This window comes from Lepidochelys olivacea, assembly GCF_965140295.1.
Source record: "Lepidochelys olivacea isolate rLepOli2 genome assembly, chromosome: 2".
Taxonomy (NCBI): domain Eukaryota; kingdom Metazoa; phylum Chordata; order Testudines; family Cheloniidae; genus Lepidochelys; species Lepidochelys olivacea.
The window spans coordinates 124,689,233-124,715,222 of NC_140412.1; the positions used below are offsets into that span (position 1 = coordinate 124,689,233).

At 41.0% G+C, this 25,990-nt stretch overlaps 1 protein-coding gene across 1 annotated transcript in view; it reads left to right on the forward strand.

Annotated features, from left to right (window-relative positions):
• The window catches only part of DROSHA (drosha ribonuclease III), a 99,394-nt gene that overhangs the window by 59,030 nt on the left and 14,374 nt on the right, over positions 1 to 25,990 (forward strand). The window contains exons 21-27 of the mRNA XM_084620190.1: positions 3,809 to 3,908; positions 9,263 to 9,365; positions 14,436 to 14,506; positions 16,205 to 16,249; positions 18,937 to 19,094; positions 20,069 to 20,174; positions 24,473 to 24,614. Coding sequence (XP_084476316.1) covers positions 3,809 to 3,908; positions 9,263 to 9,365; positions 14,436 to 14,506; positions 16,205 to 16,249; positions 18,937 to 19,094; positions 20,069 to 20,174; positions 24,473 to 24,614 — 725 coding nt within the window. The remainder of the gene's footprint in view (positions 1 to 3,808; positions 3,909 to 9,262; positions 9,366 to 14,435; positions 14,507 to 16,204; positions 16,250 to 18,936; positions 19,095 to 20,068; positions 20,175 to 24,472; positions 24,615 to 25,990) is intronic.

Consider the following 25,990-nt stretch of genomic DNA (forward strand, 5'->3'; position numbering starts at 1 on the left):
TAGGAGATCAACTTGTCTTGGGCCAAATACTTTAGAGCTTATAACCAATTTATAAAAAGGAGAGAGATTATTTTTAAATGTGTCATTTTGTTTCCATGCCTTCCCTTGATCTCTTCCCCTCTAATCTCAAGAGTGGTGTTTACAAGCAATATTGAATGTGTAGAATTTTTTAGGGGGATTATTCTCTAAACCTCAGTCCTTAGGGGCACAGCTTGCATCTTGTCTTTCAAGAATATATTTATATTCATGTACAAACCATTTGAAAATAATAACACAAAACAAAATTCACAGTTCATTAAAAATCACACCCCATTTTGCTAAACCGAGTCTTCTGAAAGTAGTAAATACTGGAAAATTACAAAAGTACTGGCCTTTCTCAGCCTAGTGCAAGTGGCAGCCAGCTTGGTGAAAAGTGCCATTTGTGACAAACAGCAATATCAGCATTCAATGTGAAAGATTTTATATCCTTTTCCAGAGCCCTTGTCAGTCCATTTTTAAGAGGGAAGTAGTCAGTGTGCTTAAGGGGAGGCTTTTAAAAAAGCTCTTGGTATTATGGATAAGAAAATTGCACTTTTGTAACTATCCTCTGATACCCAAAAGCTACTCTGGATTATGTGCCACGTGTCTGTCAATATCTATTTCTTTACTTTACTTTAAAAATCTGTGGCCTTTTCTAGAAGTGGAGTGGAGGTAAATTTTTTGGTGATAGAACACAAATTCCTAGTATTACTGCTTAAAAACTACTGTTTAGTAGTACACAATCCTCTGAGACTTACAAACCTGTATATTTGGATTTATATATAAATTTTAGTGTACATTTTGGGCTTGTGTATGCAATGGGGTATCATGCTTTATGGGCTTTAACGTAGTGCTGTTCAAAATAGTACTGTGTTAAAGTGCACTAGAGACCCTTTAGTGTGCATCAGCAGGGTCTATAGACCAATTAACGTCAAACATGTGAGCATGCATTGGAAATCACACCCTCATAAAGCACATTACCCCACATTGGAGACAAATCCTTCGTTTTCAGTGTTAACCTCTGAAACGACAATGACATTTCTGAGAGATCCACACCACACTCATAAACGTTATTACTGTAGTGCATTAAAATATGCAACTTCTAGATGTATAGTTTGTTACCATTCTCTAATAAAGAAATGTTTTAGAAGGAGATCTGAAATAATCCCTCTTCCTCTCTAGAGATATATTGCATACTTGTATACAAACAAGTGTGTGTGTCTGTGATCCAGTGGGCCAGAATACCTGATCTAAAGTAATTGAAAGTTTTTGTTATCTATATAAACCTTTATCCTTTTTTACATTTTTACATTTTTTTTAATTTGACATAATTACAAGAACTCAGCAACAAGTAGTTCAGATTATTCCTCCCAATATGTGATACCTTGCATTTGTCAGTATCTCAACAATCGTATAGCCCATTCACCTAACTTTTGCCCCAGTTGAGGAAAACAATTGAGCAGTTTTTATTGTTGTCTGATTTAAATAATTTCTTGTCATCTGCAATTTTTTCCATCTTGCTCTTTGCACGCTTTTCGAGATCATTGATGAATATGTGAAACATCACTGTATGGACCCTTATGATACCTCACTATTAACCTTTTGTTAAATTGAGGCCCAGATTTTTAAAACTGACTAATGATTTTAGGTACCTTATGTGATACCCTCTGGCGTACAACCTGGACTGTGAGACTGCTGTGACCCCTTTTAGTCTCTGTATCAGGGTACCTCTCATACTGCTCTGCTAGTGACAAGCAGCCCCTTCAGGCTTTGCTCTCACATAGCCATTAGCCTTTGAAGGCACACCCAAAGTTACTTGCAGGCTCTCACAGTCACTCATGAACTATACACAGGGAGACACCAGCAAATCCCCCCAGCTCCAGCTTTGTACCCCAGAATGTACACCACTCAAGACCTTCTTGATCAGTGTAAGCTCATTAATTAGTTTGCCACTCCTTCAAAGTGTAGTGAACATGCCCCAGCCTTTGTAGTCTGAGTAGAATCCTTAAGTACCTTAGACAAACTGGTAAAAATAAAACATTAAAATAAGTTTAACTACAGAAAGATAGATTTTAAGGGATTATAAGTGTTTGGCATAAAGGTCAGAGTTGGTTACATAAGAAATAAAAGATAAAACCACAATCTAAATCCTAAACTTTATCAGACTAAGCAAGATTTGAATCAAGTAGTTCTACCTCACTGTACTGGGCGTTGCAGGCAGAATTCAATTCATAATTCATACTAACTAGAAAGCCTAGTTAGGACCATCCCTTCTCCCCAGTTCAAGGATGTTTCCCTTTGTCTTGCAAACGTTCTTGGTTCCAGGTGTTGAGATGGGGGAGGAGAGAGGCGAAGTGGCAATGTCATTCCCCCATATTTTATACTCTCTTCCAGGTGCTGGAAAGATCCTCGCTGTGTCACAGGGGTTAGACAGCCTCCATCTTGTATGTGCTCTCTCAGGAGTCTTTGGGAGGGGTCCACTGGGAGAGTAGACTCTCCTTGATAGGCCATCAACACATGGCTGACTAGTTCTGATGTTAATCTGTCTTGGAGGTGTTAGTTGCTCCTTTGTTGCCACGGAAAGGCTAACTGTGGGCATCTCCCAAACTCACAACATATTTCAGTAACACACATGCAAAACTTCATGGCGTTAATTACAATGGTAATATATACAATTCAACAGGATAGTAATGTTCAACAATCCTGGCTTTTCAAATGATACCTCACAGGTAACATATTATAGTTATATAACTGTGGTGAATATGTAGGTACAGGTGTTATTTTGAGGTACAGTGTGTCACACTTTAATTTTTGCATGACCATCTTGAGATAGCTCAAGGGGGGTTAATTTTACAGAGCATGCTGAGCACACTGTCTCTAAAGATCCTGTCTCCTCATTGTCTTTGAGATTGGGCTCCCGTAAACTAAGGCACCCAAAATCACTGGTCACTTTTGCAGATCTTGGATGGACGATTTAATTCCTGCTTTCTTCTACAGACTGTTAGCCAATTTATAATCCATGATTGTACTTAATTTCCTTAAATTAATTCCTTAATTACCTCATGAACTACTTTAATAAAGGCCTTTTAGAAGTCCATTATGTTTGTTCCTGATTAATTTTTCACTATATGTACTGTTAACTATATTTTTCCAGATGTGTCACCTTGGATAAAAATAGGGTAGTTGATTTCACTTTTGCGTAGCCAGTTACTATGCAGTTTCACTATCATCAGGCTCTTGTGCACACTGTTGCAATGTTCGGTTTGCAGTAGCTTCAGGGAGAGGTTTGCCTTTAAAAACAAACAAACAAAAACCCAAACTTTTCAGTGGAATTAAAAAAAATAGTATTGTAAAAGCATTTTTAGAAACCCCCTACACCTTGGGCCAGATTTGACTGAATGGTGTCTCCTTACTGTGTTCGCCTGTCTGGAATCAAGCTGTTTTCCCTCACCCTGAAGACTGCTTGCTCTGAGTGTTTTGCCCCAGCATTCTTTTGTTGTAGAGGTCCAAGCTACCATTGAACTCTGCAGAGAAGATGACAATATGTGTGATTTCAGATGGTTAAAAATTGTATGCTAAATAGTAAAAAGATGATCTACACAATACTGTTTAAAAACAAACAAACAAGTTTTTACCATAGCTCTGGTGAAGTTCTGTTGTGGAGAGGGAACTTTGTCACCCATTAGAGAACATGTTGAGGTGTCAGCATCCCACAGAACAGCAGCTAATTGGTATAGACACTAATAGCAAATGTATCAGTGTTGAGACCATTTGAACTTTTTCACTGCAGCGTCCATTTGTACTACCTGTTTCCAAGCCTAGAGGAAGGGGGGTTAGCTACATATCGCACTGCCATTGTTCAGAACCAGCATCTTGCTATGCTGGCCAAGGTATGTACAGGCATTTTTATCTCTTTATTGGAATCCTGTAGCTATGATGTCTGGCAGTGGGTGGGTTAGTTACTGGTCTGTCTGTCCACCTATCAGTGTCTTTACTATATGTTTTGGATTTGAGTTTGGTCACTAGCTCTGTCATTAGTTTTTCAGGTAAACTTTGAGGAAGCCAAATTTGGAATCTGATAAGGGGAGGGAGGGATATGGAGGGGGCATTCAGGAGGAGTGACTCCTTCAGCTAATATACGAACTTCTAGGGCTCCTGTCATTAAGGCCTCCGTATATTTAACCGTTTGTTGCACTGGAGCTAGTGAATGGATAATTGAAGAGCAAATTTGATAGTTGTAGAAGAACCTATAGTACAGCTTATGTAGCAAGAAAGCGTAGGGGGAGAAAGGTGAGAAAACTCCGTTTGATTATTTCCCAGCCTGGATATTCACTTTTCAGGTTTACTGCCTTCTGGCAAAGAATAATATTATAAGATTAAAGTATGGAAAAATACAAGAAGTTCTATGAACTTTAGCTTGTTGTCAGATTCTGTGAGTGATACGTTTTTGGTGGATTTTTAAAAATGTTCTCTGTGATACTAAGATTGGAATATGCTACAGAAACCCAATTAAAACCATTTTCACGATGGTTTGGTATTCTGTTGTTCAAATTTGGGTTTGTTATCAGTGAAAATCTTACTACATTTGATTTAAAAGAAACACCCTCCCTCCAGTAACAACAACCATATTGCAGGCCAAAGAGTTACTAAGATTACACCACCCAAAATTGATACTCTAAATATATTACCTATGGTTTCAAAATGCCCTTTTTAGTCTTCTTTCTCCATAGCCAATAATTTAAAAATGTATGATCAAGTCCAGAATTATTGTGAAAGATTTTGCATTTAACTTCCTGTCCTTGTGCTCTTCATTTCCTGTCAGGAATGGAGAGGCAAGGAATGAATCCAGTAATTTTCTTCCAAAGGGCTTCTTTAAGTACATACTGACCAAGACAGTACAGATTACAGAAAAGCTTTTCAATCAAAGCTCCATTCATAAATATATTGTTGTTAAACTACCTGACACTTTAACATGCTTTATCATTTAAAATCCTGTGTGAAAATGGTGCATATGTTCTTAAAAATATCCATGTTCTAAATATGTTACCACATTTATGGCATCTTTTGAGAAAGTTGCTTCTGTATCTTATAGCATGTTTTATAATGTAAATATATTTTATTTATTAAATATAAAAGTACCTGATTTTTGGAGGGATGCTTTGTTTCCATCATCTCTTCCATCATCCCTTCTCCCTGAGCCCAGTTTAAATATCCCTCTACAACATCACACTGCTTCAAACTTTCTTCAGTTCAAAGAAGATAAGTAAGATCTCCGGTATATGTTGGTCTGTAATTGTCTGGAAAGGTCATGGTTGAATAATACGAGGTAGATTCTTCTGTATTGTGGCTTGCCCTAGTCCTCTGTGGATTTCTCTGAGGATCCAATATGTGGGAATATTTCTTCTGGCTGAGCTGGCCCATCTTCTCTAAGGGCTTGTCTACATTACCCGCAGGATCGTGGGCAGTGATCGATCCACCGGGGGGTCAATTTATCGCTTCTAGTCTAGACGCGATAAATCGACTGCCAAGCACTCTCCCGTTGACTCCAGTACTCCACCACCGGAGCGAGAGGCACAGGCGGAGTCAACGGGGGAGCTTCAGCTGTCAACTCACCGCAGTGAAGACACCGTGGTGAGTAGATCTAAGTATGTCGACTTCAGCTACGTTATTCACATAGCTGAAGTTGCGTAACTTAGGTCGACCTCTCCTCTCCCCCCTCACCCCCCCAGTGTAGACCAGACCTTATAGTCTGTATCTACATATGGAGACACAGAACACCTGGGTTTTCCTTTTAGGAGTCTCCTTCAACCATTGCTGTAGCTCAGAGTGGGACACGTTTGATTTGGCAAAGATAGGTTTGGGTTGGTTGGTTGGTTGGTTTGTTTGTTTGTTTTTGGCAGACTGTTTTAGATGCACCTGTAGGCCACCTACCTTTCTCAAAGTCCCTATTTTATTCTAGGTTTTGGTGCACCCAAATTGTTTGCATAATTTTGGTATTCAAACTACCAATTTCTGTTGCTCTCAAACTACTTTATAATCCAGTTTTAGAAAAGATATTGGCAACCTACCTTGATCAAATCTGAAATTAATAATTTATTCAAAAATGTATTAAGCTGGAAAAAGTTCTTCAAAAATTTCTTTAATGGCTTTGTGTCAAAAAGATGAATCATACAATCATAGAATATCAGGGTTGGAAGGGACCTCAGGAGGTCATCTAGTCCAACCCCCTGCTCAAAGCAGGACCAATCCCCAATTAAATCATCCCAGCCAGGGCTTTGTCAAGCCTGACCTTAAAAACTTCTAAGGAAGGAGATTCCGCCACCTCCCTAGGTAACGCATTCCAGTGTTTCACCACCCTCCTAGTGAAAAAGGTTTTCCTAATATCCAATCTAAACCTCCCCCACTGCAACTTGAGACCATTACTACTTGTTCTGTCATCTGCTACCACTGAGAACAGTCTAGATTCATCCTCTTTGGAACCCCCTTTCAGGTAGTTGAAAGCAGCTATCAAATCCCCCCTCATTCTTCTCTTCCACAGACTAAACAATTCCAGTTCCCTCAGCCTCTCCTCATAAGTCATGTGTTCCAGTCCCCTAATCATTTTTGTTGCCCTCCGCTGGACTCTCTCCAATTTTTCCATATCCTTCTTGTAGTGTGGGACCCAAAACTGGACACAGTACTCCAGATGAGGCCTCACCAATGTTGAATAGAGGGGAACGATCATGTCCCTCGATCTGCTGGCAATGCCCGTACTTATACATCCCAAAATGCCATTGGCCTTCTCGGCAACAAGGGTCACTGTTGACTCATATCCAGCTTCTCGTCCACTGTCGCCTCTAGGTCCTTTTCTGCAGAACTGCTGCCTAGCCATTCGGTCCCTAGTCTGTAGCGGTGCATTGGATTCTTCCGTCCTAAGTGCAGGACCCTGCACTTATCCTTGTTGAACCTCATCAGATTTCTTTTGGCCCAATCCTCCAATTTGTCTAGGTCCCTCTGTATCTTATCCCTCCCTGCCACCGTATCTACCACTCCTCCTAGTTTAGTATCATCCGCAAATTTGCTGAAAGTGCAATCCACACCATCCTCCAGATCATTTATGAAGATATTGAACAAAACCGGCCCCAGGACCGACCCTTGGGGCACTCCACTTGATACCGGCTGCCATCTAGACATGGAGCCATTGATCACTACCCGTTGAGCCCAACAATCTAGCCAACTTTCTACCCACCTTATAGTGCATTCATCCAGCCCATACTTCTTTAACTTGCTGACAAGAATACTGTGGGAGACCGTGTCAAAAGCTTTGCTAAAGTCAAGAAACAATACATCCACTGCTTTCCCTTCATCCACAGAACCAGTAATCTCATCATAGAAGGCGATTAGATTAGTCAGGCATGACCTTCCCTTGGTGAATCCCTGCTGACTGTTGCTGATCACTTTCCTCTCATGTAAGTGCTTCAGGATTGATTCCTTGAGGACCTGTTCCATGATTTTTCCGGGGACTGAGGTGAGGCTGACTGGCCTGTAGTTCCCATGATCCTCCTCCTTCCCTTTTTTAAAGATGGGCACTACATTAGCCTTTTTCCAGTCGTCCGGGACTTCCCCCGATCGCCATGAGTTTTCAAAGATAATGGCCAATGGCTCTGCAATCACAGCCGCCAACTCCTTTAGCACTCTCGGATGCAACGCATCCGGCCCCATGGACTTGTGCACGTCCAGCTTTTCTAAATAGTCCCTAACCACTTCTTTCTCCACAGAGGGCTGGCCACCTACTCCCCATGCTGTGTTGCCCAGCGCAGCAGTCTTGGAGCTGACCTTGTTCGTGAAGACAGAGGCAAAAGAAGTATTAGCTTTTTCCACATCCTCTGTCACTAGGTTGCCTCCGTCATTCAGTAAGGGGTCCACACTTTCCTTGGCTTTCTTCTTGTTAACATACCTGAAGAAACCCTTCTTGTTACTCTTAACATCTCATGACTATGTAAAAGGAAACCTAGTAACTCTTATGGGCATTTCCATATCAAAATGATCACATATCACAAGATACATGTGACTCAGTATCTGTATATATAGGCAAGCAGTCCTGTAGATCATTGGTTCTTAAACTAGTGGCGCCCTTGTTCAGGGAAAGCCCCTGGTGGGCCAGGCCAGTTTGTTTATCTGCCGCATCCGCAGGTTCAGCCGATCATGGCTCCCACTGGCCGTGGTTCACTGCTCCAGGCCAATGGGGGCTGTGGGAAGGGCGGCCAGCATGTCCCTCGGCCCGCGCCACTTTCTGCAGCCCCCATTGGCCTGGAACGGCGAACCACGGCCAGTGAGAGCTGCGATCAGCCAAACCTGCAGACGTGGCAGGTAAACAGCCCGGCCCACCAGGGGTTTTCCCTGAACAAGCGGCGCCCCTAGTTTGAGAACCACTGCTATAGATTATAAAACAGACTGATGTGAATATTGCACATTTGGGGAAAAAAGAAAGCCATGTGGCCCTGTGGGGGCAGAGATAGCTCAGTGGTTTGAGCATTGGCCTGCTAAACCCAGGGTTGTGAGTTCAATACTTGAGGGGGCCATTTAGGGATCTGGGCCAAAAATTGGGGATTGGTCCTACTTTGAGCAGGGGGTGGACTACATGACCTCCTGAGGTCCTTTCCAGCCGTCATATTCTATGATTAACTGTTCCACAGACTAGAGGCATTTGCTACTGCCACGTGTTGCTGCGGTAGGCCTGCTTCAGGAAGGAGATGGATTTTTATTGGATTCTGGCCACCGAGGTTACTTCCCTCTAACTTTATTCCTCTTCTCTTAAGTGAAATCTTTCTCCCCATCTTTAATTCCCCCACTTCTTTAGGGAAAAACATCATGAAATTATACTACTGTGGCATCATTCAAACATGAGACAGGATTAGGTTCATTCTTACCTCTTTTCCCCCATCAAACTCATCCACAGAGGTCAGTACTACCATCGCTCCCTATGGCTTTCCTTCCACCCTTGGTTTTACTGTTTTTCTTTATCCTGGATAGTTGTGTCAAGAATTCAATATCAAACTTTAATTGTTTACATAGTAAGCTACAACAGAGTAGTCTAGTTTTATATTTGAGGACTAATTATGCACCATTGTTAGCTGGAAGACTGCTTTTCAATTTCCTCAAAGTGAGTTGTTCCACAATAACGTATATAACCTGAATGCTTGTATTTTTATAGTGCAAATGGTCAACTGTTTCCACTTTTCACATATTGTGTTGGTATTTGTAGAAACTGGAACTGGATCGGTTTATGCTTTATGCTCATGGACCTGATCTTTGTAGGGAATCGGATCTACGTCATGCGATGGCCAACTGTTTTGAAGCCTTAATAGGTAAAGTATGTGCCTACTCTGTATGTATGTATGTGTGCATGTTACATATATTATCCATAATATTATTTTGTATGCAGTAGGACTATGAAAAACATTGGTTTCTAACCTTCTTAATGAAATATTGACCTTTTTTTACTTACATATATAGTCCTGAAGCTTTACAACTCCACCACTTCTTAGAAGAGACCAGGGCGCAGGCAGTCTAGCCTAGTGGCCACAGTGGGTGGAGGTCTGCACACCAGGGACAGTAGTCACTGATCTGGAGTTGGAAGAAACACAAGAGGTGGACTGTAAGGAAGAGTGAGGCTGGGGTTGGAGACTGGAGATCAGAGGGAGTAGCAGGCTGGACTCAGGAGGCAAGAGTCAGGGTCAGAGACAGGCTGGAGTCAGAGACTGGAGATCAAGGAAAGTCTGGCATTGCAGCAGGCTGATGTCTGTGTGATTGCCCGGGCAACCTCTGGAGTTAAATAGGGCAGTTGGCCAATCAGAGGGTCGTCACTCTGTCTCTTGAGCAGTACTTCTTGTGGTGCCTACTCTCCACAGTGCTCCCTCGCTATGCCTTAGTGTGGCCTCCCAGTGGTACAGTAGGAATAGCAATTGTCTCAGGCTCTGCAGACCTGGGTTCTAGTCCCCAGATCCTTTAACTTATGCATGATACACACTTTGGTACTGAATGCCATGTGAACTCCACTGATTAACATTGGGCTTCTGTAAAGAAACAGGCAGGTGGAAGTTCAGGGCTTCAAAGTGAAGTTGCATGTACCTGCAAATCTGTGGAATCTCTCACAATGAAGTAGAAATGTTCATAGAATAATTTAACTGTGAAAGGAAGTTTACTATAACTGCACTTTTGCTTCCTCCTCTACTCTCCAGTGAGCATGTCTCTCTAGACTGTTCCTAATCCTGAGTATTTGCCTGTTCTGACTGCTATCCAGATTTTGCAGACAGTTTGAACCAAGTCATACACATTTTCCATTGCCCGCTAATTTGCGAGACTTGGATAAACCAGCACAGACGTCTGCCAAGACGATTTTAGGGTTTTTTTGGTTGGTTGGTTGGTTTTTTGTTTGTTTGTTTTTTTCTTCAAAGACAAACCTTGAGAATTCAGCCAAGGCAGTATAGGAAAGTATAGCATGCTACCAAAGCTCTTCCAGCTGAAAGAAGAACCAGCATCAAGTCAGCTGGAGGGCCCTAAAATCTTGATTGATGACTGACTGCACTGGGTAGCAAGTATCAGTGAAGAGAGAAAACCCCAGTGTCCTCTGCTGTTATCAACCAAAGCACAGAAAACAAGTTGGCAGGCAAATGAAAATTGGTGTGCAGTGTATTCCAAGTTATAGGCAAGTTTTACTGTACATAATGTTTTTTTTTAAATAATTCATCTTTATATCTGGACAGAACAAACAAAATATTAATATAAATACATTTTTGTATATAAATGTGTGTGTATGTTGTGACGGGGCAAGGCCAGATGGCTATGGAAAAATAGTGGGAGATAGAATCATAGAATATCAGGGTTGGAAGGGAGCTCAGGAGGTCATCTAGTCCAACCCCCTGCTCAAAGCAGGACCAATCCCCAACTAAATCACCCCAGCCAGGGCTTTGATATATTAGCTCTAGGCTAAACAAGTCCCTGGTACCCGGATAAGTTAAATGGCAACTGCTCCAGGTCAATTAAGACACCTGGGGCCAATTAAGAACTTTCCAGAAGTTACCTGCCCTGGCCCCGCACCGCTCGCGGAAGTGTCCAGCATGACCCTGGGAGGATATGCGGGGGGGCTCTGCACGCTGCCCCTGCCCCAAGCACCAACTCCACAGCTCTCATTGGCCAGGAACTGCAGCCAATGGGAGCTGCAGGGGCAGTGCCTGCGGGCAGGGGCAGCATGCAGATACCCCTTGCCCCCCCCCGCTCCCCCACCTAGGAACCGCTGCCACAGGGATTTGCAGGTCGCTTTCAGGGGCTGCCCAAGGTAAGCACTGCCCGGCCAGAGCCAGCATCCCTCCCGCACCCCAGCCTCCTGCTCCGGTCCAGAGCCCACATCCAAACTCCCTCCAAGAGCCTGCACCCCCCCACACACACCCAAACTCTCTCCCTGCCCCCCAACCCTCTGCCTGCCCCAGCCTGGTAAAACTTAGTGAGGGTGGGGGAGAGCCAGCGACAGAGGGAGGGGGTATGGAATGAGCGGAGGCGGGGTCTCGGAGAAGGGGCGGGGCAGAGGCAGGGCCTTGGTGAAGGGGGCAGGGCAAGGGCTGAGGTGGCTTAAGCTTCCCCAGCATTGAAGCATGATCCTAGTGCTGACTGGTCTGCCCTGAATATGATATTGGATATTGGACTATGACCTATGAACTACATTCTAAAAGAACTCTTTGCAAAGCTTTACAAAGCTCACCATATCTATGTATCTGAACCTCAAGAATTGAACTCATGTCTGTATGTATATTGATCTTTTAACCATACTCTCTCTCTTTCTTTTTTAATAAATTTTAGTTTAGTTAATAAAAATTGTCTATAAGCATGTATTTGTGTAAGATCTGGAATATTCAATAACCTGGGAGATAATGTGTCCGATCCTTTGGGATTGGTAGAACCTTTTCTTTTATATGATGAAATGAGATTCAGAGATCTTCATATTTGACTTGGGTACCTGGATGGAGGCCTGAGGCTGGGTTACTTTAAAGGAACGGTGTTGTTGGGACTTCTGAGTAACCGGTGAGGTAATAAAGAAGCTCTTTTGTGCTGGCTTGGTAAATCTAAGTGTTAAAATATCCACCAGCTTTGGGGATCAACTTCCCCATTTGTTGCAGTTCACCCTAATTGGGTAACCTCAGCTGGCCCCCACTGGGACACTGTTCGCAATGTGTTATTAATTTTGGTAAAAATGTATAAGGAAAAGTTTTTCTGTGTAAGTTTGGATGTGTGCTATACCCTATGCCCATCCCCTATATTTGAGTCTGATCAACTCAGCTTAGCTTTGCTGTATAAAGGAACCTACGTGGTGAAACTAGAGACAAACTGAGTTCTTGGGGCACCAAGTAGAAGAGGTCTCAGAGGAACCTCAGCACCAACTACCTGGCTTCACCATGCTAGTTAAGATACGGACCACAGCAAACCACATCAGAACCCACTCGCTATTGAAGCTACCTACTAAACAGATGGAAAGTGAAGGACAGCCCCAATATGTGAATATGGAGAAGGCATCCAAACCATGGAACGTCTAGTGAACCACTGCCCTCTAAGATCATTCTCCGGGGGCACAGCCTTGATTAATTCCATGTTGTCGGAAGCCATAAAATGAATGACAATCCTGGACGTCCATTTTTAATGCTGTTTTTTAGGTTGCTATATGTGATGAGGCACTCACCTCTGGTCAATGCCTCCTGTAAGCTGGGTGCAATCCTGCACTTTTTCTCCGCTCCTGGCACCCTGTTGACCGCTGACCTCACTAGACAGGACTTCAGTGGCTCAGTCCTCCAGCCAAGCCACACATGATGCACGAATGAAACCCTGCTGGGGTAACAAAGGTCCAACAAGGACTATTGCTGTCCCTTTATTAGTGTTTACAGCCCTGTCTCTGGTTTCAGTTTGAGCCCCTTCTTGTCTAACTTTAAGTCCTTCCCTGGCCTGTTATAGGACTTTTCCCCTGGAGACTCTTTGTCTTCACTAGTTCTCACTGCCCCACCTCTCCAGCCAGGTCATCACTCAAGTTCAGTCCCCTTCCAGAGGGGTAACCATGAGACAGTCTGGCCATATCAGGGTCTTCAGCCCCATTCCAGCTCTTTGCTTCAGCTTCTAAACATACCTTATCCTCTTCTTGGGGCTTAGGTCACTTCTCCAGTGGTTGGTGCAGGGACCTGGTCTTACCTACTACTCCGGTCCCAGCCAGGGACCCTATGAACTGCAGTCTCACACTCCTCTCTTTAACTCCTTCAGTTAGCTGCTACTGTTTTTCTTGGGCATTTTCCCACTGGATTTCTTTCCTTTCACCCATTACTTTAAGATTACAGTTCTCCGGTCTACTCTCTCCTTGCAGAAAGCAAAATGCAGCCAGAACTCAACTTCTGGTAAACTCTTAGGCCCTGTAGCCAAAGCAGAGCACCCTTCCTTGCTACTCAAGTCACAGCTAGGAACTGACTTGCTAAACCCCTGCAGCTCCTTTTAACTAAGCCAGCTGGACTTTGATTGGCTGCGTCTTGTGAAGCCTCTCTAAGAAGGCCTGGAGGACCCACCTTTTGCTGTTTTTCTCCTGGGGCAGTGTGTAGCAGGGCCATGAGTCTCAAACAGGGGACCTTGAAGAGCCAGGTACACCTGTTACACTGTACAATATAAGAAAGATTTCCCCCATGATCCCAAATCAAAAGGTTTGTTTCCATCTAAATCCACTAAAGGACCCAAAATATCAGTTAAACGTCATTCCTATATAAAATTGCGACAAGGTCCTAACAGTACCGGTGCTCAGAACTATGATATAAGTAATTTAAAAAACCAGCAATATTCAACACCCCATTAAACCTAACTTGAAATAAAACCCCCCTACACTGATGTCAATTTGGGAAATAATATATTATTGGGTGGGGGGGGCGGGGAGTACTGATGGGTTTCGAATGTTCAGAGTAGTTCTGGCAAAGATTTACGCAAGATATGGGACAAAATAAATTCCCTGGCTGCTGTAAGTTATTTCTTGGTTATAAATGTTCACATATCAAGTGTTTGAGAGAATTTTAAGTAGCTGGTTACTTGAAAACACCTATAAACACAGGATTACTTCTAGCCTAATGCTATTAAAGTTCATTGTTCTGGCATACCACTTTGTATCATTGATGTAACTTGTTAGGATTCTAAGAATTTTTTTCTCGTTTTATACTGTTTTGATTGTCTTTACATTTCGCAGAAAATTTCATTTTGCACTTTAATTTCAAAGAGAGAGAAACTTGTGGTTTCCACAATTGCTGTTACCACAATTGCTGTTTCCTTTTTGCGGGTGGGGGACGGGGTGATTCGTAGTCTCTGTTTTGTACTTTTCTGAATACTAGTGCATTTTTACCCTATTGTATATTGTTCCTTCCATATAGGAGCTGTTTACCTGGAGGGAAGCCTAGAAGAAGCCAAACACTTATTTGGACGTTTACTCTTTAATGACACGGTATTTGTTTTCCTGTTGGCTGAGTTACTTTTAAAAAACTTTTTATTCATTTACATGTTAATTTTGTCAGTTTAATTAAAACCACAATTTTTTATATTTGACGGTTGGGGTAGAATATACTACATCTGTTTTTTTTTTAGTTTAAAGGTCATGAAAACAGCATTTTATGATACTGAGTTGTAAACAGAGTAACATTAATTTGATTCTGTTAGCTCATTGGCTTACATGAAGAAGAGCAGATACAGTAGTGCATGAATCTTGTAGAACTCCATTTCAACAGTTATTACAAATAGTAGAAGTCTGTGCGATGGATTTAAATGTTGCAATTTAGCTGCTGATCTTTGTGGGGGTCAATACAGTTCTAAATGATAGAATTTCTAGGGGAGGGTGTTAATTAGGAAATTACATTTTTTAAAAGTACATTAAAAGTACATTGTTTGTAATTCAGAGGGAACCCTTAATTCTGGCATTTCCTAACTTTTGAGTGCTTGACCTGGCAACTTCAACATTCATTTAATCTAGGGTTGGTTTTTGTTTTTGTTTTTATGTAAAGAGTAAATAAAATAGGGAATATATGAGTATGTAAAATAAAGATTTTAACAGCGTAAGTATGAGATGGTCTTTTTATCCATGAGTTGTGCAGACCTAAATGAGTTATGCAACTCATGGGAAATGAATTCCGATAAAACTTTTAAACCACATCATGTATGCAGTATATGCCATGTATGTAAAACAAACATTGTTTTAGAGGCGTTAAAAATGTATTGGGTCTATTTTCTGTAGCCCTCCAAGTGTTAAAGCTAGGTGTTTCAACCACCATCAGTCCAACTACACAGTTAAAGTCTGTTCCATATTGGCTATGTAGAAGGCCAGTGAGGATTGATATTTGCTGATTTTTTGTTGTTGTTCCTTTATATGTTTTTAAGATGTTTAATTGAGCACCATGGATGTGTTCACATCACTAGCCTATGTAACCATACATTCTCTTTACCCTTATCCTCTTCCTCCTTCTCATTGTTTGGCGCAGACTTGTGCTTTTTGCACAACTGGCTTGTAAGCCTTTTGGAGTAGGGACTGGGTCATCTCACACATTCAAAAAGTACTTAGCATTTGGATGATGGGGCATGTAAGGCACTAGTGCATATAAATTATAGTTATACTACTGAAGAGACCACTAACGCGATGGCCAGGGAATTAATTAAATGATATTTTTCTTCTTTAAAGTCTCAAAGTCTGCGGAACAACAAATAATGTTTATGAGACATATAAGTATTTTGTGGCATATTGTATCTCAGTATTTACATGCTTCTGAATGTTGTAATGAATGAAGCCTACATGACCTAGAGTTTTAGTCTTGGCTTTTGGTCAATTTTAAACCTGCTGCGGAGCAGGTGGTGGGAAATAAAATTCAACCATTAGCTTCAACAAATATTTTTTTTACTTTTGTTTTTTAAACCGTTTTTATTTGGTTCAAGGATTTTTCTGCCTCTTCGACACAAGCTCATTGGGAGAACTACCGGCAGCTTGAGTAGTGAATACCCTATTTTAAAAATGAGATTGCTAGCACTATTGAATTTGCAATAAGCAGCGGCAGCATCTGAAACAGTTCAGTATTTCAAGTAATGCCATCTTATTTAGAACTGTGGAATTTGTTAAATGACTCCCTTAAGCACTAAAGGCATCTCTCAATGTTTGCAGGACCTACAGGAAGTATGGCTTAATTACCCACTACACCCACTCCAAGTAAGTGTGCCTCTGTCTATCATAAATTTCATAGTTCTATTTTATTTCTAAGGATGCTTTTCAGTGGCATTCAGCTGTCGTGATATCTTTAGTATTTAGGAATATTTAGTATCAAGTAGCCATATTGGCTGTTGTGAATTTTTGTAAATAACAAGCTTCCGCCTCATGGTCTGTGTTTAATTTTGTAGCAAGATAAATCTAGTGAGAAGTAACTTTGTCTTCCTCCTGTTTATCTATTATACCTAGAAAACTGGATACAAAAAACAATCTGTATACATATTTTATTGACCTCAGCATTTAGATCCTAACTTAATCATGGGAGGTCAAGAGGTTTGAATCAAATTGCTTAAAAACATATTGCTAATTTTTTTGCTCTCATATAGCATGGTTATTTTTAACAGTGATTCCAATAAGATAAATATTACATAGACACTTAAAGTGTTGGCAAGTCTGAAATTTAATCAGTCTCTTTTCTCATCTATTTAGAAAGTCAATGCGTGGTTAAAGTACTAGTTGAGAATGTGGGAGCCTTAGGTTCAAGTCCCTGCTCTGCCACAGACTTCCTGTGTGACTGTGGGCAAGTCACTTAAGCTCCCTGTGCCTCAGTTCTCCATCTGTAAAATGGGGATAATAGAACTGTTCTATCTCAAAGAGGTGTTGTGATGGTATATATATTAAAGATTGTCAGGTGCTCAGATACTATGGTGAAGGGAGCCATACAAGTACCATAGATAAACATTGCTGTGGTTCAGGGCAACTGTATCTGTGGTCCACCAAGGGCATCCATCCTAGGCTCCCAGCTCCTCAGCCATCACCTCTCTTGCTAGAGACCTGTGTCTCTTTCCCTCCTGAGCAGAGTTTTTCCAGGCTGCACAATTCGCTGCCTGCAGTAAGATGTTCCCGGCAAGTCACACAGCTTTGCTTTCTCACCAGAGGCTATGAACAGCATAATGGTCTGCAGTTCTAAGTTACCACACAACTCTTTATAAGCAAGCATTTTCATTCTTAAGATGAAAGGGTTACAGAGAAAACATTAAAAACAACAAAAGAACCTACCCACATGTTAAAAAGCTTGCCAGAGATCACTTCAGCTCCAACCTTGGGCTCTGGTAGGTGTCATTCCTTCAACTCCCACAACTGAGTTTTCCCCATTGTTAATAGAAATAGATTGCAGTTCCAGCCTTCCAAGGTGGCGGTGCGAGCTCCTGAGAGAAGCTCTCCTCATTCTGTGTTTTGTTTTGGGTTTGTTTGTTTGTTTTAACCTCTCTCTCTCTCTCTCTCTCTCCTGATCTGTGCTTTTGCATGGATACAACTTACATTGGAGCTAGCCAATTTATTCACCCAAGGATTTCACTGGTTATTTCTTTTTTCTGCCTCCACTCGTTTGGGATGAAGATTTCATTTCCCCTTTGGCCCAGACACTTCCTACATCCCCATTTGGCATTGATTCTCTCTGCTCTTGGGCAGAGTCGGCCTGAAGAATACCATTGTAAATATTATTAGAAATGACCTTAACGTTGTCCTTGTTCCAAGAGTCCATTCTTGTCTGGCACATTGTTCAACAGAGTCCTTTGAACCTGCAGGTCTCACATCTGTCACATTTCTCCTCTCCCCCTGAGAGGTTACATACAATCATGGCCCACAATAATACATAAACCATTCATTTAATACAGTGGATCCCAAAGATTCCTAAACTTAATTCATAAAGTCTCCCAAGGGTATGGCAGAAAATTGTCATATCTGTCTCAGACATTTTATGCTTTCTACCTCTTTTGTCTCAGACATATTACTCTTTCTACCTGTTTTGTCCAAACCAAGTCCCTGATCTTTTGTGCAGAGTTCATTTGACTTCACTGAGGTTCTTCTTGGGTGCAGGGTGTCCTCACACACAGATCTAAGGACAAGGACCCAAATGCTTCATATATACTCTGAGGAGCTCTGAAATGGGATTATAGACTAAGTATTGCCAGTAGTTCAATGCTCATGAGTTATTTGTACAACAGCCCAGACTGGTGTGTACACAAGAGAGAAGTAAATAAACAGAAGTCTTAATGGAAAGAGATTTCAGTTCCAGCTTTCCAAGGCGGCAGTGCAAGCTCCTGAGAGCTCTCTCCCTTCTGAGGTGTTCTTTGTTTTTATTTTTTAAACTCTCCCTGTAGTGATCTGTGCTTCTGCATTGGTAGAACTTACATTGGAGCTAGCGCCATCCATTTATTTCCCATAGGTTATCACTAGTTATTTCTCTTTCCTACTCCCACTTGTTTGGACTGAAGATTTAATTTCCTCTTTGGCCCAGAAATCACTTACTTCCCCACTTGGGCATTGATTCTCTCTGCTTTGAGGCAGTGTTGGCCTGAAGAATATCATTGTAAATATTAGTAGAAATTACTTTAACATTGTCCTTTTAGATTTTGTATTTTAAAGCTTTGCCATTTCTTTCTGTTTTTAAAGAAAGTAGTAGGGTGGGCTTGTTTGGTTTTGTTTGCTTTTTGGTCTGCTTCTTGATTATCCAAGTGTCAGTCCAAGTGTGAGGTGGATGTTTGTGTATGTACACAATACACATTTCTGCTTTTCCCTCGCAAATGGTCAATGGTTTTCAAAGGATTTGCTGTTCTCAAGAAGGATCTTTTTTCTTTGAAATGTATACTGGCCTTCTATCATTAATTTGCATTTGTTATTATTTACAGCTGCAAGAATCTAACACTGATCGGCAACTTATCGAGACTTCCCCAGTTCTCCAGAAACTTACCGAGTTTGAGGAAGCAATTGGAGTCATTTTTACTCATGTTCGACTTTTGGCGCGGGCCTTCACTTTGAGAACTGTGGGATTTAACCACCTGACTCTGTGAGTATAAAGCAGAATCCCACGCTGAACTATGCTAATCTTACTGTTGTTTTCCTTAATGGTCCATAATTATAATAAGAAACAACTATGTATGTTTAATGAAGGTCATGATCTAATAGTGCAACCTGAGATCATCAGAGAGCTTGGAATTGCTGCAACAGAGCATGACATTTTGCAGCATGTTAGCTGCCCCATTTTAACAGCACCATGTAACAGCATGGATTGGATTACAAGAGGAAGCATTCGTGAGAGATATGTTCATGTGAGGGGTTCATAAATGGCAAGAGGAAACTCACAGCTCAAAGTGCTATAAGTTCTTTATCCCTGATGCAGTAATGCTACATGTTCACATGGACGTGATGTGGGAAAAATAAACCCAGGCTTTTGGGAGCGAGGACTGTCTTTTGTTCTGTGTTTGTACAGGCACTAGCAGAGTGGGGTACTGGTCCATGTCTGAGGTTCCTAGGTGCATCCACAATATAAATAATAGAGTAATACCTGGTGACACCCAATCCTGAACCTAAAGTGGATTTAGGCCCTGATCCTTTAACTAGCCGTATATGGGGGAAACTGCTGATCCATTGAAATCAACACGCACAGCAGTTTATTTGCATGCAAAAATTGTAGTAATGGGACCTTATTCCTGATAAATTTAGCACCAACCTGTACCCCCCAGTTAGTCCCACATCTGTGGTCTAGTAATTTTGTTTAACAGTAACTACCTCATTTGCTTTCTCCAGAAAGTCAACGTACAGCAATAAAGACTTGCTTTCATCACATCTAGTTAATACCAGAAAATTGTGTTAAATGTGTTTTAAAATGAATTCATTTAATACAGCGGACCCCAATTCATTAAAAATGAATTCATTTAATACAGTGGACACTTGCTTTTAAATTACTGTATTTTTAAATTTACATGTTTTTTTCCCCCTGATTGCTTATTGAGCTTGCCACATTGATGTTTCCTTTTTCAGAGGCCACAATCAGAGGATGGAATTCCTGGGTGACTCCATAATGCAATTGGTAGCCACTGAGTACTTATTCATTCATTTCCCTGATCATCACGAAGGGCACTTAACGGTGAGAATGCCTTTGGTCATGCTGTCCGGGAGAGCAAATGTGGGACAGAAACAAAAATTATAAGAGAAGCTACTTAGTGACTTATTCTGGATTTGATTAATAACAGAAACCTCAGGCCCCCTGTTCTGAATAAATCTTTAATTCAAATATGTGAATCCTGCAATGGACAGGAAATGTCGATTTGTGAAGCCAGTGCAATAATATTTCTTCCCTATGTAAAATGGCTCTATAGTGGTCGTAATCACACTGATGATCTCGGTGTATCTGAGACCTAGGTAGTGCTTGTTTAACACAGTGTTTGAAAGGGTGTGTGTTAGACAGACATCTCACATGAGTTTTTATTCATGTCCACTGGGCTACTGAGTCAACTATTTTTCCATTTTCTGTGGTTGTCACTTTGAGGTGTTTTGATTTCCTCCCAGACATTACAATTTATTTTACCCTGGTCTGTCCATTATTCTCAGCCTAGAGCTGCCATAACAGTTTTTGGATTTAATTTTAAAAATAGTTGTAACAATTTATTTTTGATTCCCATAGTTTACCAGCATATCCTGCATAGGAACCATTTTGGGCCTTTGAGCACCTTACAGCATTCTAAGTGCAGTTTTTGGTAGTTGGTGTTTCAATAGATAGCCTTGCAGATTGGTAGAGTACTTGAATGTAGATGGTTATTTGTGGGCTGATTATTTGTGGAGAAGAGAATTATATTGCAGAATTTTCTCAAATATTAATTGTAATACAAAATAAAAAAAGAACACTGAAAATTATCAGGACTGTCAAGTGTAAAATTTCCTGTTTAGCCAGAGGATTGCTGAGAAGTTTCAGAGATGTTAAGATGAGTTTTCTCAGGCTTTAATGTAAGGAATGGAGATGCTGAATCTTTAACAAAGACATTTTTAAAATATGTTTCTCAGGCATTTGAGTTACAGATGTTTACAGAAAGAACCCCCCTCCCAAAAGTAAACAGTCTAAATAAAAATCATTTTTATTCCTTCATCAAGTTTCATGTAAAATATATGTCATCCATACATTCATCCAAGAAATTCAGATTTAATAAAGCCTGAATTTCTAATGTAAAAAAATAGCTTTTCAGGCCAGTTTTAGTCATCAAAAATAATTTTAACAAAAGGTGGGGGGAAGGGCACAAACACATTTTTTTTTTCCTTTGCAGGTCACCTTTAAAAACATAGGCATCAGAGCAAATATAATATGATCAGTCTCTCAAGAACTGGTTGGCAGGAAGGATATAGAGCGGTGGTTCTCAACCTGTTGACCATTGTGGGCTGCTTATGCAGCTCTATGTGTTATGTGGGCCACATCCACATAATATACATACTGCCTGTATGGCCCTGAGGCTGTCACCCGGGCTGCAGCTGTGTGCAGATTGGGCTGCAAGCGGTCCACAGGCTGCGGGTTGAGAACCGCTGGTATGGAGCGTTACTGTATAATTAATGGCTTTAAATCCTCAGGACAATGAGCAGCATAGTTTAGTGTTGTTTAATTTAGTCATAAGTGATCTGGAAAGTGGAACTAGTTACATGTTGTCCAAGTTTGTAGATGAAGATACAAAGCTAGGACCTGAACAATTGAGATAATTGTCTTTTCATCAATTTAAATTTGAATGAGATTTGAGAGGTAGTTGGAGTGGTGGTAAGTAACTTGGAGAGAACCAGCTATATCTGTCTGTCTGTCTATTGATCCTCATTTAGGAACACATTTCCATTTAAAGTAATTATGGTGTATGAACATACTACTATATCTGGAGTTTGTGCACATCATTGGTCACGGAAGTCAAGGTAATGGTAAATGTTCAGATGAGGGCAGCAAAACTGATGCTCAGTGTAAAGTGGTTATTTATGAAGAAGTTAGTCATATATATCTTGAGAAAAGGGAAACAGAGAAGAAATTTTTATGAATGCTTTCAGATACCTTGTCCCGTTAGCTATGTTCTACCAACGGTATAAACGTGTAGCTGAAGTTTCAGAAAGAATGGTTTAAGTTAGGAAAGGCTTCTTGTCCACAACAGTCCTACCTGCCAGTAATTCTGGGTGAACACAGAAGTGTCAGACAAAATTAACTATATGTCTGGAATTAACTCCAGCTGAGTGTAGTTGCTGAAGTGTAGGTGACACCTTCCATAATGGAGTAGATTGGGTTCTCAGCCTGGAAGTCGCGATGGGTGGGGTTTGGGGGTATTGCATTGACTCTGTTGTTCCCATATTACTAAAGTGTATGAGGGTCCCCATTAGATTCTGGCTACATGGGAGGCAGGTCCTTGAATGGAAAAGTGGACTAGATGGACCACTTGTTCTTTCCATCTTCAAGATACATGTATTGTATATATTATTAGTATTTATTATTTGCATTACCATAGCTCCTAGGATCCCCATTCATGAACTAGGACTCCATTGTGCTAGGTGCTGTACAAACACAGAATAAGAAGATGATCCCTGCCCTAAAAAGCTTACAGTATTATAGCAGGCAGCAATTTACATGTCATGGCTGCTCAGCACTCTGGTCTCCTAGGTTTTATGTTGTAGTTAGGTAAGATTTTGTTTTGTTTTGTTTTGGGACTTGGGTGTCTATTGGAAGTGGATGAGTTGGTGGACAGACATGGAGAGGACAGGCATGGAGAGGAATTAGGAAGGGAGGGAGCGATACGCTGATTTTGCAGTCAGCCTAGTTTATTAAGATCAAGTTGTGAGTGTCTGCTTCATACATCATTGCCAAAAAAATCATGACCATACTGTTCTTTATTTATCTATTGTCAGAGATGAAATATCAAGTACTGAGAATAAATCTTGATTTTCATAAGCTCAGTTGGCACACTGGACCCAGGTAGCATAAAATTTTTGTCTAATAAGCTGAGCAAATGTGACATGGAACTCAAAAAGGGAACAATGTGTTTTTATGCAATCTCTCTGCCCTGGGTGGCTTGGATTGTTTGTTTTGTTTTTCTTTAAGAAAGTGACTCTCTTTACTCATAGACTTTAAGGTCAGAAGAGATCATTTTGATCCTCTAGTCTGACCTCCTGCACATTGCAGGCCACAGAACCTCACCCACCCACTCCTGTAATAGACCCCTAACCTTTGGCTGAGTTACTGAAGTCCTCCAAGAAAAAGGCTTACGCTCTTTTTAGTCACGCTTTTCCATTTTGAAACTCCTTAACTTCAATAATTAGGAAATACTCAAGCTGAATGAAAACCCCAAACCACATTTAAGATGTCTGTAAAGCTTTTATGTCTTCTGCAGAGCTCCATACTTACCATGTCTACATTACCACTGTAACCAAACCAGGAGACTCCGTTAAAATACAGTTGTCTCCTCACTTAGTTACAAACCAGTGGCCATGTACTGTAGCAGTCAGAGCCAGATCACTCAGCTGACATAAATCGGCTTGGCTCCGCTGACTTCAAAGCTATGTTTTATACCAACTGGATATCTGGCCAGGAATGTCCATCTCTTATCCTTCCTTTCCCTCCCAGCCCCAAACTAATGGAATTATGAACCAGGTTTGCTAGTTGTGTAGTAGTCTTCCTTGCATTAACATAGAGAGCATCTTTGTTTTTAATCATGGATACAAATATTCTTACACTTTGGATGTACTCTGTGTGTATGGATTTCAGGATATGGTGCTTGTTTGTCTATATTTTCTATGGTAAAACACGTTTAGATTTTGTTAGGCTATATACCTCCAGCAAAATAAATACAAGAAGTGGAGTGATGGGGAGAGGGCATTTGTTTTTAAAGAGGACCACCTCCAAAATTTTTAAATGTAATGCAAGATTATGGGAACTGCACCTTCTTTCTAAGCAGGAGGATCTCTCAGAATCCTCCATCAGCATGATTGTGCACTTCCTCCTGCACTGCTATATCACCTGGACACCAACAGCACAATAAAACTGGCTAATGCACACAGTCCTAGTCAGTTTCATGCTGCTCTCCTACCAGTGGTACTGGAGCACCGTACTTAACCATTTTTAGTAGTTTCTGGTAACACCCATGAAGCCATCCCTGTAATATCTGAGCTTCCAAATCACCCTCTTCCTTACCATCAGATGGAATGGAACAAGGGAGACAGACAGTAGAAAGAAGGGACAATGAAACAAAAGTTGGATCAGAAACAAAAGGAGACTCTCCAGTGATAGGCTGGGTGTACAAACACCAGCAGAAATCAGAATGTGCTGAGAAGAAAAATGCAGTAAACTCATGGGGCCAGAGACCTAACAAGCTGCTTTACTCTTATAGTTTAACATTATCTAATGTTAAAACTGGGTGGAACTCTTTGTGGTTTCAGTTGTTGCGAAGCTCATTGGTGAACAACAGGACACAGGCCAAAGTAGCAGAAGAGCTGGGTATGCAGGAATTTGCCATCACTAACGACAAGACGAAGAGACCTGTGGCTCTTCGGACTAAGACTTTGGCTGATCTCTTGGAGTGTGAGTGCCAATATGGGATCTTATTCAGACTGTTAACAGAATACTTAATTACTTAATTAAATATTTAATACTTAAAAAGTAAAAGCATGTGAAAAAATAGGGAAAGCTTCTTTGTGACTACATTGAATAAGCATATTGAGACAGTATGGAGATAAAGGCCCTCATTCTACAAGGTATTTAAACAGCCTGTTTTTCCCCAGGACTTGTTTAATAATTCCATTTAAAAAGAAGTATTATTTTAAAATACATGTTTTAACTCAGGTTTTTGGTTGGATTTTGCTATTTTCAGATTGATACTTCTTCAAGTGATGGTCCGTACGTGTATCCCACACTTCGGTACACATGCATGCTATGCACCCAACTCAAGAAATTCTTCAAAGCAGTGTCTGTTGGCCCACACATGCACAGTAGCTCTCCTTGTGCTCCCAACCAAGGGTATAATAGGCAGTGTGAGTTGACACATCTCCAGTTGCTTCTTACCACTACATGGCCGGAGTCAGTATTATGTCCTCCTTCCACATCATTTCATTACCTATCAAGAAAACATTTGTATATAGTTATATTTTTAGATTAATAGTGAAGAAGTTTATAGTATAGTGTATTTCTCCCTGTCAAGGTTCTTCCCCACTCTGAACTTTAGGGTACAGATGTGGGGACCCGCATGAAAGATCCCCTAAGCTTATTTCTATCAGCTTAGGTTAAAAACTCCCCCAAGGCACAAAGACTTTGTCCTTGGATTAGGTAAAACACTGCCACCACCAAGTGTTTTAGACAAAGAACAGGGAAAGGACCACTTGGAGTTCCTATTTCTCCAAAATATCCCCCCAAGCCCTTACACCCCCTTTCCTGGGGAGGCTTGAGAATAAACAAGATGAGAACAAACCCCTTGGATTTTTAAGACCAAAAAAAACCAATCAGATTCTTAAAAATCAGAACTTTATTAGAAGAACAAAAAAAGATAAGAGAACAATTCTGTAAGATCAGAATGGAAGATAATCTTACAAGCAGTCAGATTCAAAACATAGAGAATCCCTCTAGGCAAAACCTTAAGTTACAAAAAGACACAAAAATAGGAATACACATTTCCTTGAGCACAGTGAATTTACAAGCCAAAAAATGAAGAGAACCTAATGCATTTTCTAGCTAAATTACTTACTAACTCTATAGGAGTTGGAGAGCTCCTTGATCTGTTCCCGGCAAAGGTATCACACAGAAAGACAGAAGCCTTTCCCCGCCCCCCGCCCTCCAGATTTGAAAGTATCTTATCCCCTCATTGGTCATTTTGGGTCAGGTGTCAGCAAGGTTACCTTAGCTTCTTAACCTTTTAGAGGTGAAAGGATGTTGCCTCTGGCCAGGAGGGATTTTATAGCACTGTA